The sequence below is a fragment of the Neophocaena asiaeorientalis genome, unplaced genomic scaffold (genome assembly GCF_003031525.2).
Source record: "Neophocaena asiaeorientalis asiaeorientalis breed wild unplaced genomic scaffold, Neophocaena_asiaeorientalis_V1.1 scaffold87, whole genome shotgun sequence".
NCBI lineage: Eukaryota > Metazoa > Chordata > Mammalia > Artiodactyla > Phocoenidae > Neophocaena > Neophocaena asiaeorientalis.
In genome coordinates this window covers 3185695-3200318 of record NW_020175432.1, presented here as the reverse complement: position 1 = coordinate 3200318, position 14624 = coordinate 3185695, and the positions used below count along the sequence as shown (strand labels likewise).

The window sequence follows — 14624 nt, the reverse complement described above, 5'->3', positions numbered from 1 at the left end:
GGAACAGTGAAATAACTGTGGCAACTTGAAAGTCAAGGTGGAAAGGTTCCTTGCTGGACTGCCCTTCAAAAATATTTTGACTTGCACTTGAAGATAAATTCACATCCTTGATTATATGGGTGCCTAATGAAAATTTCTAGCCTAGTTACTAAAACTTTATCGTAAAATATAAACAGCCAGAACCAGAGATGGGCTTCCCTGGAGAAACGGTCTGTGGGCGGGGCAGGAATCCTGCACGCCCCCAGCCTGGTGTCGCCCGGGCTCCGATGCGTCGCAGGCCCGACCAGGTTTTATGGAGTACACCCGCAGTCCTGTCTGTCCACTCAGGCCTGGCTCTTCCTGACATGTCCACACACAGTCACCAATGGCCAGTTCCCAACCACTTCCTTCCCACCACCTACCCTTGCCCTCAGCAAGAGAAAAATTCCAACAGCCGGAGCGTTCCTTTCCCAGAGGCCTGGCGGGAGGTACCCGTGGCGCCCTCGGCCCTGCTTCCAGAAGGAGCTCGAGGGGCCACTCCAGGTAGAGGCTGCAGAGTCCCCCTCGAGCTCCTTCCGGAACCTCCTGTTTCTGAGACACCACCCCCCAGCTCCCCTCTCCACCCCCCGCAACACTTGGTGCTGAGATGGGTGTGCATTCCCAGCAGGCCCTCACCTTCCAGAGCTCCTCCAGCTTGTTGATCTGCTGGGCGGTGATCTGCCGCGCCCGCAGCTGCTCCTGCTCAGAAGGGATCTTGACCAGCCAGGACAGGAAGCAACGGTCCTGGATCAGGGGCTGCCACTGCGAGCTGTCCCAGTTAATGTCCTTGAGGCTGCTCTGACTGGCACAGGGCTGCCTGCAGAAGCCCCGAGGGTGGGGAGAGCCCAGGTGAGGGTGACCTCTAGCCCCCCAAAGGCTTACTGCCTTTAACCTCAAAGGGGCGTTTTCCCTACATTTTACTGTATGAGCACATTACCTTTAAATTGTTAGGAATAAACTGTGTGTCCCCACACACTTGAGCTCTGAACTCTTGAAACTCAGAAGAGACTTTGCTTTTACAGAATTGTTTTCATGATTTAACCAGAACACACCCCAAAAGGGTTACTTGACATTCCCAGCTCTCTAACAAGCCCCAGCCCCCCGAACCTCCTTACACCTCGTCAGTCGGCAGAAACTATTTTAAAGCTCCATGGAGTCAGAGCCATGGAGTGGCTGAGTCTTTGGGGAAGACGACTGGGGCTGAAAGGCAGTCCCCCAGGGAAATCGCGGCCCTGCCCTCACCTGCATAGCAGCACCACAACCGAGTCAGCCTTGGCAGGGATGAAGCCGAGGAGGAAGACGTTGCGGCAGCCGCAGTTATAACACTCCAGAACCGTCTCCCCCAGGGGCCCATCCTTGTGCAGAGTCACCTCTTTGCATTTTGCCCTCACGAGGTGATTTACAATGTGGCTGAAACCAGGAAATGATAAATAGTTAACACCCGAAGTTTGGCTTTTCACCACTTCCAATTTTCGAGCTCCGTTAAAAGTTCCGGTACCGTTCACGGTCCATTAGCAGGAGTGGTCACACCTCATCCATCTGGCATCCCGGGGGACCAGCCCGCCCCTGAACTGGCTCCCCACGGAGCACAAAAATCAATCCGACTTGAACCATTTTTAAGGAAAACTTTCCTAACACGTTTCACACAGTTCCTGCTTTTTTCTCTCCCCCCCCAGTTCCTGCTTTCTTAAATCCAACTTACTGGACCTAAGTGAATCTAACGCTGGGGCCAAGGCTGCTGTCCTGGAGAGGCAGGAGGCTCGCCCCTTTCACTGCTCCTCTGCTCGTTGTAGTTTCTCTCCTCCTCCTTTCAAAGTCACTTCTCATGGCCCCTGTGCCTGCTTCCAGGAGCAACACCCCTCCTCATTTGCTACAGGCCAGGAAACCTGATAACCAAATGTATTAGAAACCTGAGGACAGTAAAAAATACCGAGTAGTGGGGCTCAGGGCTACTCTCCGGAAGCACAGGGCCAGCCCTGAACGGTCTGAAAGCCCCACCGCCTCAGCTCTTTCCTTGCTGCGGGTGGCCAGGGCTCTGACGCCTTTCTCATTTCCGGGACACGGCTCACCTAAACCAGGGCCTGAGTGCCCCAGCCAGAGAACTCTACCCTTTGCCACGCCAGCCTCATTCAGGGCCCACGGGTGGTGCACGGTTCTGCCTCAAGCCCTCCCAGCCCCCGCAGCGATCTGCAGCCTGGCTGCAGGTTTGTCACACGCTGAGCATGCCTGCCAAGCCTCCAGCCTTCCCTGCTGCCGCCCTCACATCACCTTGGGAAACCCCTCCTGTTCAAGCTTCGGCTCAGATGCCAACATCTTAATCCCCTCTGGCCCCACGAAGACTGTCAGATTACCTAACTAATCATCACTGCTCTCCGTACTTCCAAAGCCACCCCCTCCCCCCACCCCTGGGCCTTCTACCAGGATCTGTGATTTTCTCTTGTCTTTTCTAGGCCCACCTCACTCCATTACACTGGCAGCTTCCTGAAGGCGAGTGGCTGTCCCATCACCTTCACAGTCTGACCTTGCACAGAACACACAATCTGGCTGGCCGAGTCTGTTTTCTCTTAGAGGCCCTCCGCTCACTTCCCTTATCTTGGCTCTGCTGACCGGAAGCTGGGGTTGCCAGCCAAGGCAAGTTTTATTTAACTGCTTTTCCTGCAGGAGGGGAACTAATGTGAACACGGTAACACTTATCATTACCCAGAAAGTTCGGAAAATGGTATACCAGTCTCTTCTGGTTATTCTGAAGATGCTTTTCCCTTCCAATCTCTAAAAAACATCAGCTCCCTTTCTTGCCTCACTCAGAACCCCACAATTCGCATTACTAACTCCAAGGTGACACGAGATCTGACCATTCTGTGTCCTCAGCCACAGCTGCCAAAGGCACAGGAAGGGTACGGGCTCTATGCAAATAAAGCTGCCTATGGAATTCTGTCACTTTATTTCTATAAAACATGAACCTCAGAGGAAGATGCCGCTTTCTTGCAGGCGACCTGGACCCCTGCCCCACGGAGACTCTGCTCTGCTTCCCTGTGGTAATGGAGTGAGTCGCTGCACACCATGGCAGCCTTGGAGGAGCCACCCGGACCAGACCCATGCCAGTGGTGGAGGCTGAGGAGTCTCACCACTCGAGCTTAGCCAAACGGACTCTCCCCTGGAATCCAAGCACCCTCACAATGCGGGTCTCACCCCAAACACAAAACAAGGGACCTAGTCACAGCTGCTGCTGATCAACAGCAGGAAGGGAAGCCCAGAGCCGACGGTCAAGTGAACTTAATTTAATCTGATGATTCAGGATCTGGCCCATATTAGCCTCAGGACTGCTCTGATGAGCTAATGCCAGAGGGAGCCTTCTCAGGAAGCGGCTCCCATGGATGCCCATTACTGTCTTGGGAACATCCTCCTCAGGCACCCAGTAATGAAGATGAACGGGCGTGCCAGGAGCTCATCTTGCAGAAAAATATAAATAAAAACTGGGAAAGAGAATTAAGCCAACCCTACTTGCATAATAAAAAGAACCACAGAGAATAAATCAAGGGTAAATACATTAAGGCATTCACACACCACCATCTGTTTCAAGTTAAACCAGTCACAGAGGAGGGAAAAAACCAGGTTTGTTAGCGTGCTTTTATATTGTGCTTCACTTCAACATTTCCATAATTTACACACAAATCTGAGCACAGCACTGATTAAAGACACATGCGCGGTTTGATTATCTACCTGCCAGAAGTATTTCCACGTCCATTACAGAACCACTTCTTGCTGGTATTACAGTAAACCACGCAAGCAGGATCGTGTATTCCGCAGTAACTAAAAAAGTCAAAACATCAACAGTTAAAGCTAGAAGACCACTCTCTGGTTTTAATTTGGCAGGATGTAAAATTCTTTCCTCTTACAACATTTTTAAGCTTTTCATTAAACACATACTCAAACCCAACGATCCCACTAACAAAATCCAATCAGTTAACTGCAGAGGCTTCCTGACCCTGTGAACGCAGGAAAGGGTTTAGGGGTGCTGTGGAGACTCCTCAGACAGCAGCAAAGCCCCTTCCAGGGTGAGGTGGGGGGGGGTGAGAGCAGTGCAAGGTACCAGGTGAGCCCAACAACGGAGTCCTAAAACCCCCAAGGTGACCTAGTCACTCCCCTTGGCCTCAAGTTTCAGGAACCCTGACTTATAAGCAGGGAAATCGGCATCCCTAGCTCTGGGCACACAGAAGGTAAGCTGAGACCACGCTGCGTTCACAGTGCCTTCCATGCTCCAGCAGAGGGCGCCCTGCTCCTGGGAACACTCAGCTCAATCCAGCAGCGGAGGGTCCTGGGGTACAGACGGAGCTCAGCTCACAAGGAGCACCTAGGGAGAGCCCCCTGGCCTCCCTTTTCTGAAAATCAACACACCCAAAACAAAAATATTGGCTCTCCACAGAGTTCTGTATGTGGATGAAGCCAAGACTCAAGTCTCAAATGAGAATGTCCTCTGGCCAAGAACCTTCCCTGCAACACCTCACGCCAGGGGGCTCTCCCTACTCCACTCCCCACGGACGGCAGGAGTGCGACGGGGTGTGCAGACTTTAACGACCTGCAGCTTCACCAGGACCACTTCACAGGCATATTTGGTACATAACAGGAACGCGAATACATATGTAAAAATGTACTGTAAATGAGAGTGAACAAAGAGCCAACAAAGTAAAAAAGTGTGCCCACCAAGCAGGGAAAAGAGCGGCCCTCTGTCTCGTGATGGGTGCAGACCTCAGAGGGGCAGCATGCCCAAGGGGCAGGCAGAGCTGAGTAGAGGCCCAGGCCCACTGCCCTGACTGGCGGGGTGCCCTCAGCAAGATCATTTCACCTCTTTTGGTCTCAATTTCCTCATGTGCGTGTAACAAAAAAGCAAGAGTAAGTCCAAACACAAGGGGTGGGTCCTCCTCTAGATAAGAATTCCAAATTTGGTCAACACGCAGGTCTATCCACTGACTACTCACTTCCAATTTTTCAGGAATCTTCAACGCAACAAGGAGGCAGATGTTTTAAAGAAGCCTACAGTAATCTCTTTGTAAGAGAAATCTTAGCTGCTGTATTCACCCTCCAAATGCTCACCCCATGTGATGAGTTCTTTCTGATACGTGAGTGGGGCAGGTACCGGGTAACAACCCAAGGGCCTGAGGAAGGCAGAGAAGGGGAACCTTTCCCCCTCCAGTTGGGAGAATCAGGGATGACAGAGGGTGCTGATCCCATTCGCCTGCCCAGTAATAGGGACTTATGTGTGTATAAAGGCTTGAGCAACCTCCTTATTCCCAAGGACAGTGTTTCCAAGTGTCACAGTCCATGGTCTTAGAGGGGCCTCTGTAAAGTTAGCAAATGCATATAGAATGTGGATGCTCTGGGAGGCGAGTCCTCTCCTCCACTGAAGGTGCTCACCTGCAGGCATGTATGGGGAGATCCTTCGTGTAATAGGTATCTTCCTCATCTTCTTCGAAGTTCAACTCGGCCAACAACTGGCTAGTCTTGGCCACGCTGTCATCCACGGCCCCGTTCTGCAGGATGCCCTCAGGTCCACCGACCTATGGCAGAAGGCAGCGTCACCATGAAAGACTGCAGCTTCCGGGCCTCAGCCCAGGCACGTGGCTTCTCCCCATATGAGCAGTCATGGCAAGCAGTCATGGCAAGCAGTCATGAAGCCATGAGCTTCATGGCTTCCCATGAAGCACTGGCCTGCTCTCTACTGTGCAACAGTTCAGCATCTTCTGATTTGACTTTTCATACTCTCCTCTTCCCTATCAAACCTACCTGGCCAAAAACAGGGCACAGGTGGCTGAGGTCATCCGCCCTGGCACCTGCACACCCAGGCCCAACCCCATCTAGCCATAGCGCCATGACTACAAGCAGGAAGCTGAGGGCCACAAGAAGCAAGATGACTTTTTACAAACCAGATATGGTCCCCCCCTGCGGACAGCTGCACAAGGGTCCTCCTCCTTTAAAGCCTAAGCACCAGAAGTAAAAGGTTGTGACCCCTGCAGATGTGGGAATGCAGTTCTCTCGTTAGTCCACATACTTCCTCCACTGTCAGTTCCCCTCTCCAGAAGGCAGCCCTTCTTAATTATGAATTAGAAATTGAATGTTAGGATAATCTTCCAGTTTCAGGACACAATCTTACTAAATGTACCCTTTATATGTCATAACAGCAAAAACATACAAGTAGGCAACTTTAAATAACTAAGCGATGAATTTCACAGGCACCTCTGCTGAGCTCACACATCCATTCACGAGTGCACAGACTCAGCTTGTCCGAGGGAAACAGGTGCTCCTAATGCTGCCCCCGTAGGAACTGCCTCCTCAGACAGCAGCCAACAGTCCCCATCATGGTCCCCACGGGCCACAGCCCACACAAGGCTGGGTCAAGCAGTGGAGGCATCATGCGATGAAAGACGGGAAGGAGTGACAGGAGCCCCAGGGCAGGCACCAGGTTTCTCTGAGCTGTGAGACGGGATCAGACACTGACTGGCCTGCCACGCAGAGCTGGGAAACCAAAACCCACACCCATGCCATGCGGGGTCGGCTCAGGCCAGTCCCTGTCCACTGCTCCAGTCACCTATATGGGCCTAAGGACAACGGGTCTCCTGAGCGGGGGGGAGGGGGGCGCATCCCAGAAACTCCAAAGGTGCATTCAGGTTGTCAAGGAAGCCAAGAACCCATTACAGGAACACGTGTCTCTGTAATGGTCTCAGCCTGATCAGTACCCCATTTCACTGTGTCTGCCACCACTTTAATATACTATCTTTTTTTCTTAAGATTTTTTTGATGTGGACCATTTTTAAAGTCTTTATTGAATTTGTTACAATATTGCTTCTGTTTTATGTTCTGTTTTTTTGGCCACCAGGCATGTGGGATCTTAGCTCCCCAACAAGGGATCAAGCCCACACCCTCTGCACTGGAAGGCGAAGTCTTAACCACTGGACCACCAGGGAAGTCCCAACATTTTTTCAGAAGGCAACAATCAGGTTAAATGCAAGAAGACTGTATGCTTTGTTTGGGGGAAGTTTTTTTTTTTTTAATGAAAAATCAGTATTAACTTTTGGATTTTAATGTAATGAAGACAGTATTATTAACATCGCAAGCACCTCTTTGTAAATCCCTGACCTCCTTTTTAAAAAAATTTTAAGTGGTTCTGTGGCGTTAAGTACATTCACATGGTTGTGCAACCACCACCACCATCCACCTCCAGAACTTTCTCATCTTCTCAAACTGAAACTGTCCATTCCCCCTCCCTCAGCCCCTGGCAACCTCCATTCTACTTTGTTTCTATGAATCTGACTACTGTAGGGACCTCACATAAGTGGAATCATACGGTATTTGCCCTTTTGTGACTGACTTATCTCACTTAGCATAATGTGCTCAAGGTTCATCTATGTCCTGTGTCAGAATTTCCTCCTTTTTTAAGGCTGAATAATATTCCATTGTATGGACACACAACATTTTGTTTATCCATTCATCAGTCAGTGAATACTTGGGTTGCTTCCACCTTCTGGCTGCTGTGAATGATGTTGCTATGAACGTGGAGTACAAGTATCTCTTCAAGTCCCTGTTTTCAATTCTTTGGGTATATACCCAGAAGTGAAGTTGCTGAATCATATAATTATTCTATGTTTAACTTTTTGAGGAATTGCCATACTGTTTTCCACAGCAGCTACACTATTTTATATTCCCACCCACCAGTAGTGCACAAGGGTCCTAATTTCTCTACATCCTTGCCAACACGTGTGATTTTTCTGTTGGCTGTTGATAGTAGCCATCCTAATGGGTGTGAGGTGGTATCTCATTGCGGTTTTGATTGACACAACCTGGATTATAATGATGCTAAATATCTTTTCCTATGCCTGTTGGCCATTTGGGTATCTTCTCTGGAGAAAGGTCTAGTCAAGTACTTTGCCCATTTTTAATCAGGTTGTTAAATTTTTTGTTGTGCTTTGTTTGAAAATATTTTAAACATTTATTTATTTATTTAGGCTGCACTGGGTCTTAGTTGCGGCACGTGGGCATGTGGGATCCTTAGCTGTGGCAAGCAGACTTCTTAGCTACAGCATGCGGACTTCTCAGTTGCAGCATGCAGACAGACTCTTAGTTCCCCGACCAGGGATCGAACCTGGGCCCCCTGCATTGGGAGCATGGAGTCTTACCCACTGGACCACCAGGGAAGTCCCCTTTGTTTAAAATTTTGATAGCAAGTTACTACTTCAAAAAGTTACCTCTCCTTTTGGCAACACTTCTCCTGACACATGCAGTGGCAATACTGGGATGAGGCTGCCGACAAGGGACCAAGACACCTCTCAGTGTGACTGCCTCAGCACACACGTTTGTTTTCTGAAAGTGTGTGGCCAGATTATGGTACCTGGATTTCACTTCATGGCAGTGAAAGAGCCACATATATCATGCTATAGGGGAGGGCTGAGAGGGTGTGGGCCACAATCTTGGGCTCAGAATGGTATTTACATTTTTAAATGGTTGGATTAAATACCTAATAGTAGGTATTTGCTTCTTGTCCCACAAAGCCTAGAACATTTACTACCTAGCACTTTAAGGAAATGCTTGCTGACATTTGTCCAAAGAAGACATACAGATGGTCAACAGGTACATGACAAAACGCTCAATATTGCTAATTATTAGAGAAATGCAAGCCAAAACTACGAGGTATCACTTCACATGAGTCAGAATGGCCATGATTTAAAAGTCTACAAACAATAAATGCTGGAGAGGGCGTGGAGAAAAAGGAACTCTCCTTTGCTGTTGGTGGGAATGTAAATTGGTGCAGCCACTATGGAGAACAGTATGGAGGTTCCTCAAGAAACTAAACATAGAGCTACCATATGACCCAGCAATCCCACTCCTGGGCATATATCCGAAGAAAACTCTAATTCGAAATGTACATGCACCCCAATGTTCACAGCAGCACTATTCACAACAGCCAAGACATGCAAGGAGCCTAAATGTCCATCGACAGAGGAATGTATAAGAAGATGTAGTACATATACATAAAATGGAATATGACTCAGCCATAAAAAAGAATGAAATAATGTCATTTGCAGCAACATGGATGGACATATCATATTATCATATTAAGTGAAGTCACTTATTAAGTGAAGTCAGACAAAGACAAATATCACATGATATCACTTGCATGTGAAATCTAAAAAAATGAAACAAATGAACTTATTTTCAAAACAGAAATGGACTCACAACTATAGAAAACAAACTTATGGTTACCAACAGGGCTGATGGGGGGATGTTAATTAGGAGTTTGAAATTGACATATACACCCTGCTACTATAAAATCGATAAAACAACAGGGACCTACAGTATAGGGTGCTACATTCAGTATCTTGTAATAACCTATAATGGAAAAGAATCTGAAAAAGAATATATATCATTTTGCTGTATACCTGAAACTAACACAATATTGTAAATTAACTATACTTCAATTTAAAACACGGTTGGGGGACTTCCCTGGTGGTCCAGTGGTTAAGACTCCACGATCCCAATGCAGGGGGCCCAGGTTCGATCCCTGGTCAGGGAACTAAGATCCCATATACCGCAACTAAGATGGCACGCCTTAGAGAAGCCCGTGCCAAAATAAATAAATAAATAATTTTAAAAAATAAAATAAAAAATGGTTAATTTTAAAAAAAAGAAAAAAAAATGCTTGCTAACTCCTAGTCTAGAAGAACTCTTAAAATGTCTCATCAGGTTGTATAAACTTTTATGTGTAAAGAAATATCCTTAGTGATATGTGAATATTTACTTTCCTCAAACATAAAAATTAGTATGTGGAGTAATACGGACACCTGCGTGACACCAGGTGCCTTCATTCCACCCACTCCTGCTTCATCCAGGCCTCAGATCCCACACTTCATCTCCCCTCACAGAGGGAAGAGTGAACCAGCAGAGGGCACATCAGGAATGTGTGAGGCTCTTAACAGAGCCTGACCAACCATGTGACGACCCTTTCTCTGCATCACTCATACCCCTTCGGGCTTAATAAGGAGCAGGAAATCTAAATCCGTTCTAGGACCTGCTCTAGGAACTCTCAAGAGACAATACAATACCGACACAACACAAGGTCAGATGGATTCTCCCTCACCCCCCACTGAAGGCAGGGAGACTAGAGAGAGAGGAGTCCAGATTCCCCAGTAGGCCCTGTAGCTGTGTGGCTGGGGGGCGTGGGTGTGTCCCTCCTCACAAGTACTTACGCACACCTACACACCACGTGCACTTGTCCAACCCCTGCCCAGCCCCACTCCTGCCCAGCTGTGACCTGACCACAACACAGACTTCTATAGCGGGCTTGTTAGTTTCTCCCTCTACTTTCTGGAAAGTTTTAAGATAAACATTAACTTCAAAAATACATTTGACCTTAGCAACTATAATTAAATGAGTTAAAGCACTAAAGAGTGCCTGGCACAGAGAAGGCCCACAATCCAAGCCAGGCGACGTAATGGAAGAAGGGAGGGGAGTGTCCTTGTCTGGCACAGGACTGAGGTTATCAACCCATCACCTCCAGCCAGGACCCCTGGGTCCTGCTGGGCTCAAGAGGGGAAAGTCCTCCCTGCACCCCTGGCACCAAGCCCATCCCCAGGCACCGTGTCACTGGGTCTAGAAAGCGAAGGAAACAGTTCCCCCTCCACCCCTGCTCTGGACACTCATTATTGAAGTCCATCTATGAGCTGCCGAGCTGATCAAGGTCTTGCAGAGGTTTTCTGCCCAGGGAGTTTCTTACGACCCACTGCAGAACTCAGTGCACCTCAGAACAGCAGGAAGAGAGGTCACTTCATTCCCACAAAGGAAAAGCACATCAGTTCAAACATTACCACTAACTGTGCTGGTAAGAACTTTTAGACCATAAATTTTTACCCCAAACCTCATAAGCGTCATACCACTCAGCATGAAATAGACATTCCTGTCCCTCAATCCCAGACTATGCCAATGTCCCAGGGCCTTTGCACTCACTATCCCCCTGGCTTCTACACAGATGGCTCCTGGTCCTTCAGTCCCGGTCCACAGGGCACCTCCTAGGGAGGCCTCCCCTGACCCTATCTGAGGGGCACCAGTGGGGCCAGCTCTGCCGGTCCTGCTCCCTGCTCTGACCCCCGCACCTAGAACTGAGCCCACACCCCAGGAGGCTCTCACAGTGTTAGCTAAATGAACATATCTTCTCAATCAAAATATAAAGGTTGAGATGTAAAATGACATCATTTATTCTTTTCTGCCACAACTTAAATAAAAAAGAGCGAGTGGGAAATCGCCTTTCCCTCAGGTGACCTGAGGCAGAGAGGAACTACCAGGTCTCTGAGCCCTGCCTCAGCAAAAGGCTAACAGAAGATCCGCTCTCCCTCAGCTTTTGAAAAAGTTTCAAAGCTACAGAGAATGAATGACCCACACACCCACCATCTGGATCCACCAGCCACTCACATTTTGCCACATTTGCTCTCTCCCTCTCTTGCTCTGCACACATATGCACACATGTGTTCACACACACACATAGTTTTTTTTTCCTGATCCATTTCAGAATCATAGGTCCCAGGACAAGGGCTTTCTCCACACAACCACAATATAAACATCACACTCGGGAATAATGCTGATGTAATACTGATATCTAATACACATAGACACATTTCCCCAATGTTCTAATAATGTCCTTTACAGTTTTTTAAATCCAAGACCCAGTTAACAATTACACATAATTTGTGATGTAATCTCTTAGCCTTCTTTAATCCATTAGTTTTAACCACAAGAAATTGTTGAGATTTGACCATTTTTGACCTACAATGAAGGGAACATCACACGGTCCCACCCAACACAGCAGTCCCTGAGCTTTGGGTTAAAGGAGTTCTACCTGCCTCCCTCTTTTCAGTAGACCCTTGTTTTGACCAAATGCTAAGTCCACCCCTACCGTTCATTTCAAAGCTCAAGAATATCCTCGACCTGTCTGGGGTGTCTGCAGCTCACCCTGTGCTGCCCCTGCCTGCCCAGCTCTGGGGTCAGCCACTCGCAAAGGAGCTCACAGACTGACATGGAATCCACCCACACCTGCAGGGAGAAGCCAGGCTGTGAGGAGAGGTTCAGTCCAGAAGGCAGGACACCTCACAGGACAATGACCTGGACCGGATCCTGGCTCAGAAGCATGAAAAGAAGAAGAGGGAGGGGCTGCCCAGAAGAGCAGGGCTGGAGACGTGCCAATCAATCACATTAACACTAGACCTCACGGGGATCCGGACCAGGTAAATAATCTGACTGTGGAGAAAGGGAAGCCCCATGTATTCAATATTAGATGATCCTGAAAAACTACTGTTGGTGCTGTTTGTCTGACCACAGCAGTACGGCTATGAAGGAAAGATGCCCTTTTCATGTTTTTAGAAATGCATTCTAAATAGCATAAGTCTAAATGGTTGAGTATCACTAACTCATATGGCTCAACCTCAGAAGAGTGAAATGACAAGTTGGATTTGCTTTAAAACACTTCAGCAAAGAAAAAGAAAAAAGAGAGAAAAGAAAATCTTCACAACCATCAAATCAAGAAGACAGATGGGCAGGATTTGCTTTATCTACTTATACACGAGAGAATTCCTAATAAACATTTTTACACAATACAGGTGGACAAGGTGGCTGCCTGGAATCTGTGTTAGCCCTGCAGAGCCATGCACTTGAAAGGAGTGATGGAAGATGAGCACAGCTTGTACCAAATGGCTTCTGCCTCGGGATGAGGCAAGCAACCCCTCCAGGTTCACTGTCAGCCCTGGCTGCTGAGCTATGCGAGGAGCTACAGTAGATAGGAAGGTGCTATCCTCAGTCATGACAAAGGGCTACTCACAGCTCAGCAGGCAGCCTAAATCAACTGTACTGTCTAGAAGCCCTCCTGGCAACAATCCGCAGGGATCCTGAGAAACCCAGCTCAGTTGTCCAACTTGCAAGCTGCTAGTGGACCAACACACATAAAAAGGCACAAGGACCCTATGCCAGCCATGGGATCCCAGGACTCGGCATTTCTGTTGTTTATCAGAGGAAGTAGGATTTTGCCCTCAAGGAAAGCTCTTCCGGCAAGAAGAGTTCAAAGCCCCCCAAGACTGGGGCCCCATAAGACTTGGAAAAGGGAGCACTAAAGACCCGGCCCGACTCACTGCCCGCTCTGCACCTCCCAGGCCACATTCTGCTCTGGGTCCCACTGAACACAATGGTCATCTTGGCCCTTCTCTGTGAGCTGGACTGTCCTATACCACCAAAAGACCACCCCTACCACGCTAACCACCACAACTGCCCCTCAGTTGAGAGCCACTGTCCACAATCTGCCCCTCCAGCCCCTGCGCACAGCGCTCTGGTGGGGCCTCTCCCTCCTGCAAGGCCTCTCACCCAGCTCTCAGGGCAGCACCTCCAAAGGTCTGCTGACCCCCTACTCACACCTCCCATCCAAGGGGAGCCCTGCCTCAGCCCAGGGGGATCCCGGGCCCTGATGAAAACCATCAGACAAGAACTCACGCCTGCTCTGGAGGAGTTATGAGGACTCGGGGACAACGGGGTGCTCGGCACAGTGACGAGCATGTGCCTGAGGAGGAGTGGCCACTGTGGCCACCTGGTACTGTGGTGGTTCACACATGTGTGCACCTGAGGGCACACATCTGACCCCAGCGCTCTCTGCCTGAGCTCCCCTTCTAGCCTCAGCCAAACTCTGCCAGGTCTCCCTGCCACCTAAGGGCCCTTCCTCTCAAGGGAGGTCACGGCACCCCTCAGCAGCAACACAAGGCTCCAGGATCCAGCCCGAGCCCCTCGTCATGGACAACAGCCCTTTTCCCTCCATGCCAAGCCCTGTGCCCAAGTGGTTCAGGGTGCACTTCCTGAACAACTCAAGGACCACCACTCACAAAGGCTTTTTTCCCTTTCCCTCCTCTGGGCCCCCACTGTCCCCAACTGCAGACTGGGCAGCACCTGCCATTTCTAACAAAGCAGCTGCAGTTGGCAAAGGACTCACTTTGACTCCCAGTGGGAGTCAGCCCTCCCCAAGCACAGCAAGACAGTGAAACAGAAGTACTGAGAGGACGGGCATTGAGAACCAGGCTGAGGAGGTCAGCCTGAGAGTCTGTGCAGAGGGAACAAAACAAAACGTGAACAGACACATGAGGGCTCCCAGGCTCACCACATGAGCAGTGTGGCCAGGCCTCAGCTCCTACCTCTGAACCCCAGCACAGAACCTACCTAGCACACGATGCACCATATCTCCCCAGTGTGTGACCTGGAATGGGAAGCGCGGGGTCACCCGATCTCCCTACCTTAGAGCTTTAACAAGAAACTACCAAGATTAGAAGGAGCAAAAATAGAAGAGTAAAGGAAAGGTGGCATGAAAGAGAACTCAGGACAGTGAGTGACTGTTGGGATGGCTACACAGCCCAGTAAATTTACTTTAAAAAAAATGAACAAAAAAAACACAAAACACTGAATTGAACACTTAAAAACAAGAGGCCTCGGGAACCGCCTGGCGGTCTAGTGGTTAGGACTCAATGCTTCCAATGCCAGGGGCCAGGGTTCAGTCCCTGGTCGGGGAACTAAGATCCTGCAAGCTGCCTGAAGCCAAA

At 49.1% G+C, this 14624-nt stretch overlaps 1 protein-coding gene across 1 annotated transcript in view; it reads right to left on the bottom strand.

Moving 5' to 3' along the window:
• Positions 1-14624, bottom strand: part of UPF1 (UPF1 RNA helicase and ATPase) — a 70107-nt gene that overhangs the window by 16385 nt on the left and 39098 nt on the right. Inside the window, exons 3-6 of the mRNA XM_024767477.1 lie at positions 5431-5573; positions 3739-3828; positions 1261-1428; positions 655-835 (exon numbers count right to left, since the gene is read on the bottom strand). Of these exons, the coding sequence (XP_024623245.1) occupies positions 655-835; positions 1261-1428; positions 3739-3828; positions 5431-5573 (582 nt within the window). The remainder of the gene's footprint in view (positions 1-654; positions 836-1260; positions 1429-3738; positions 3829-5430; positions 5574-14624) is intronic.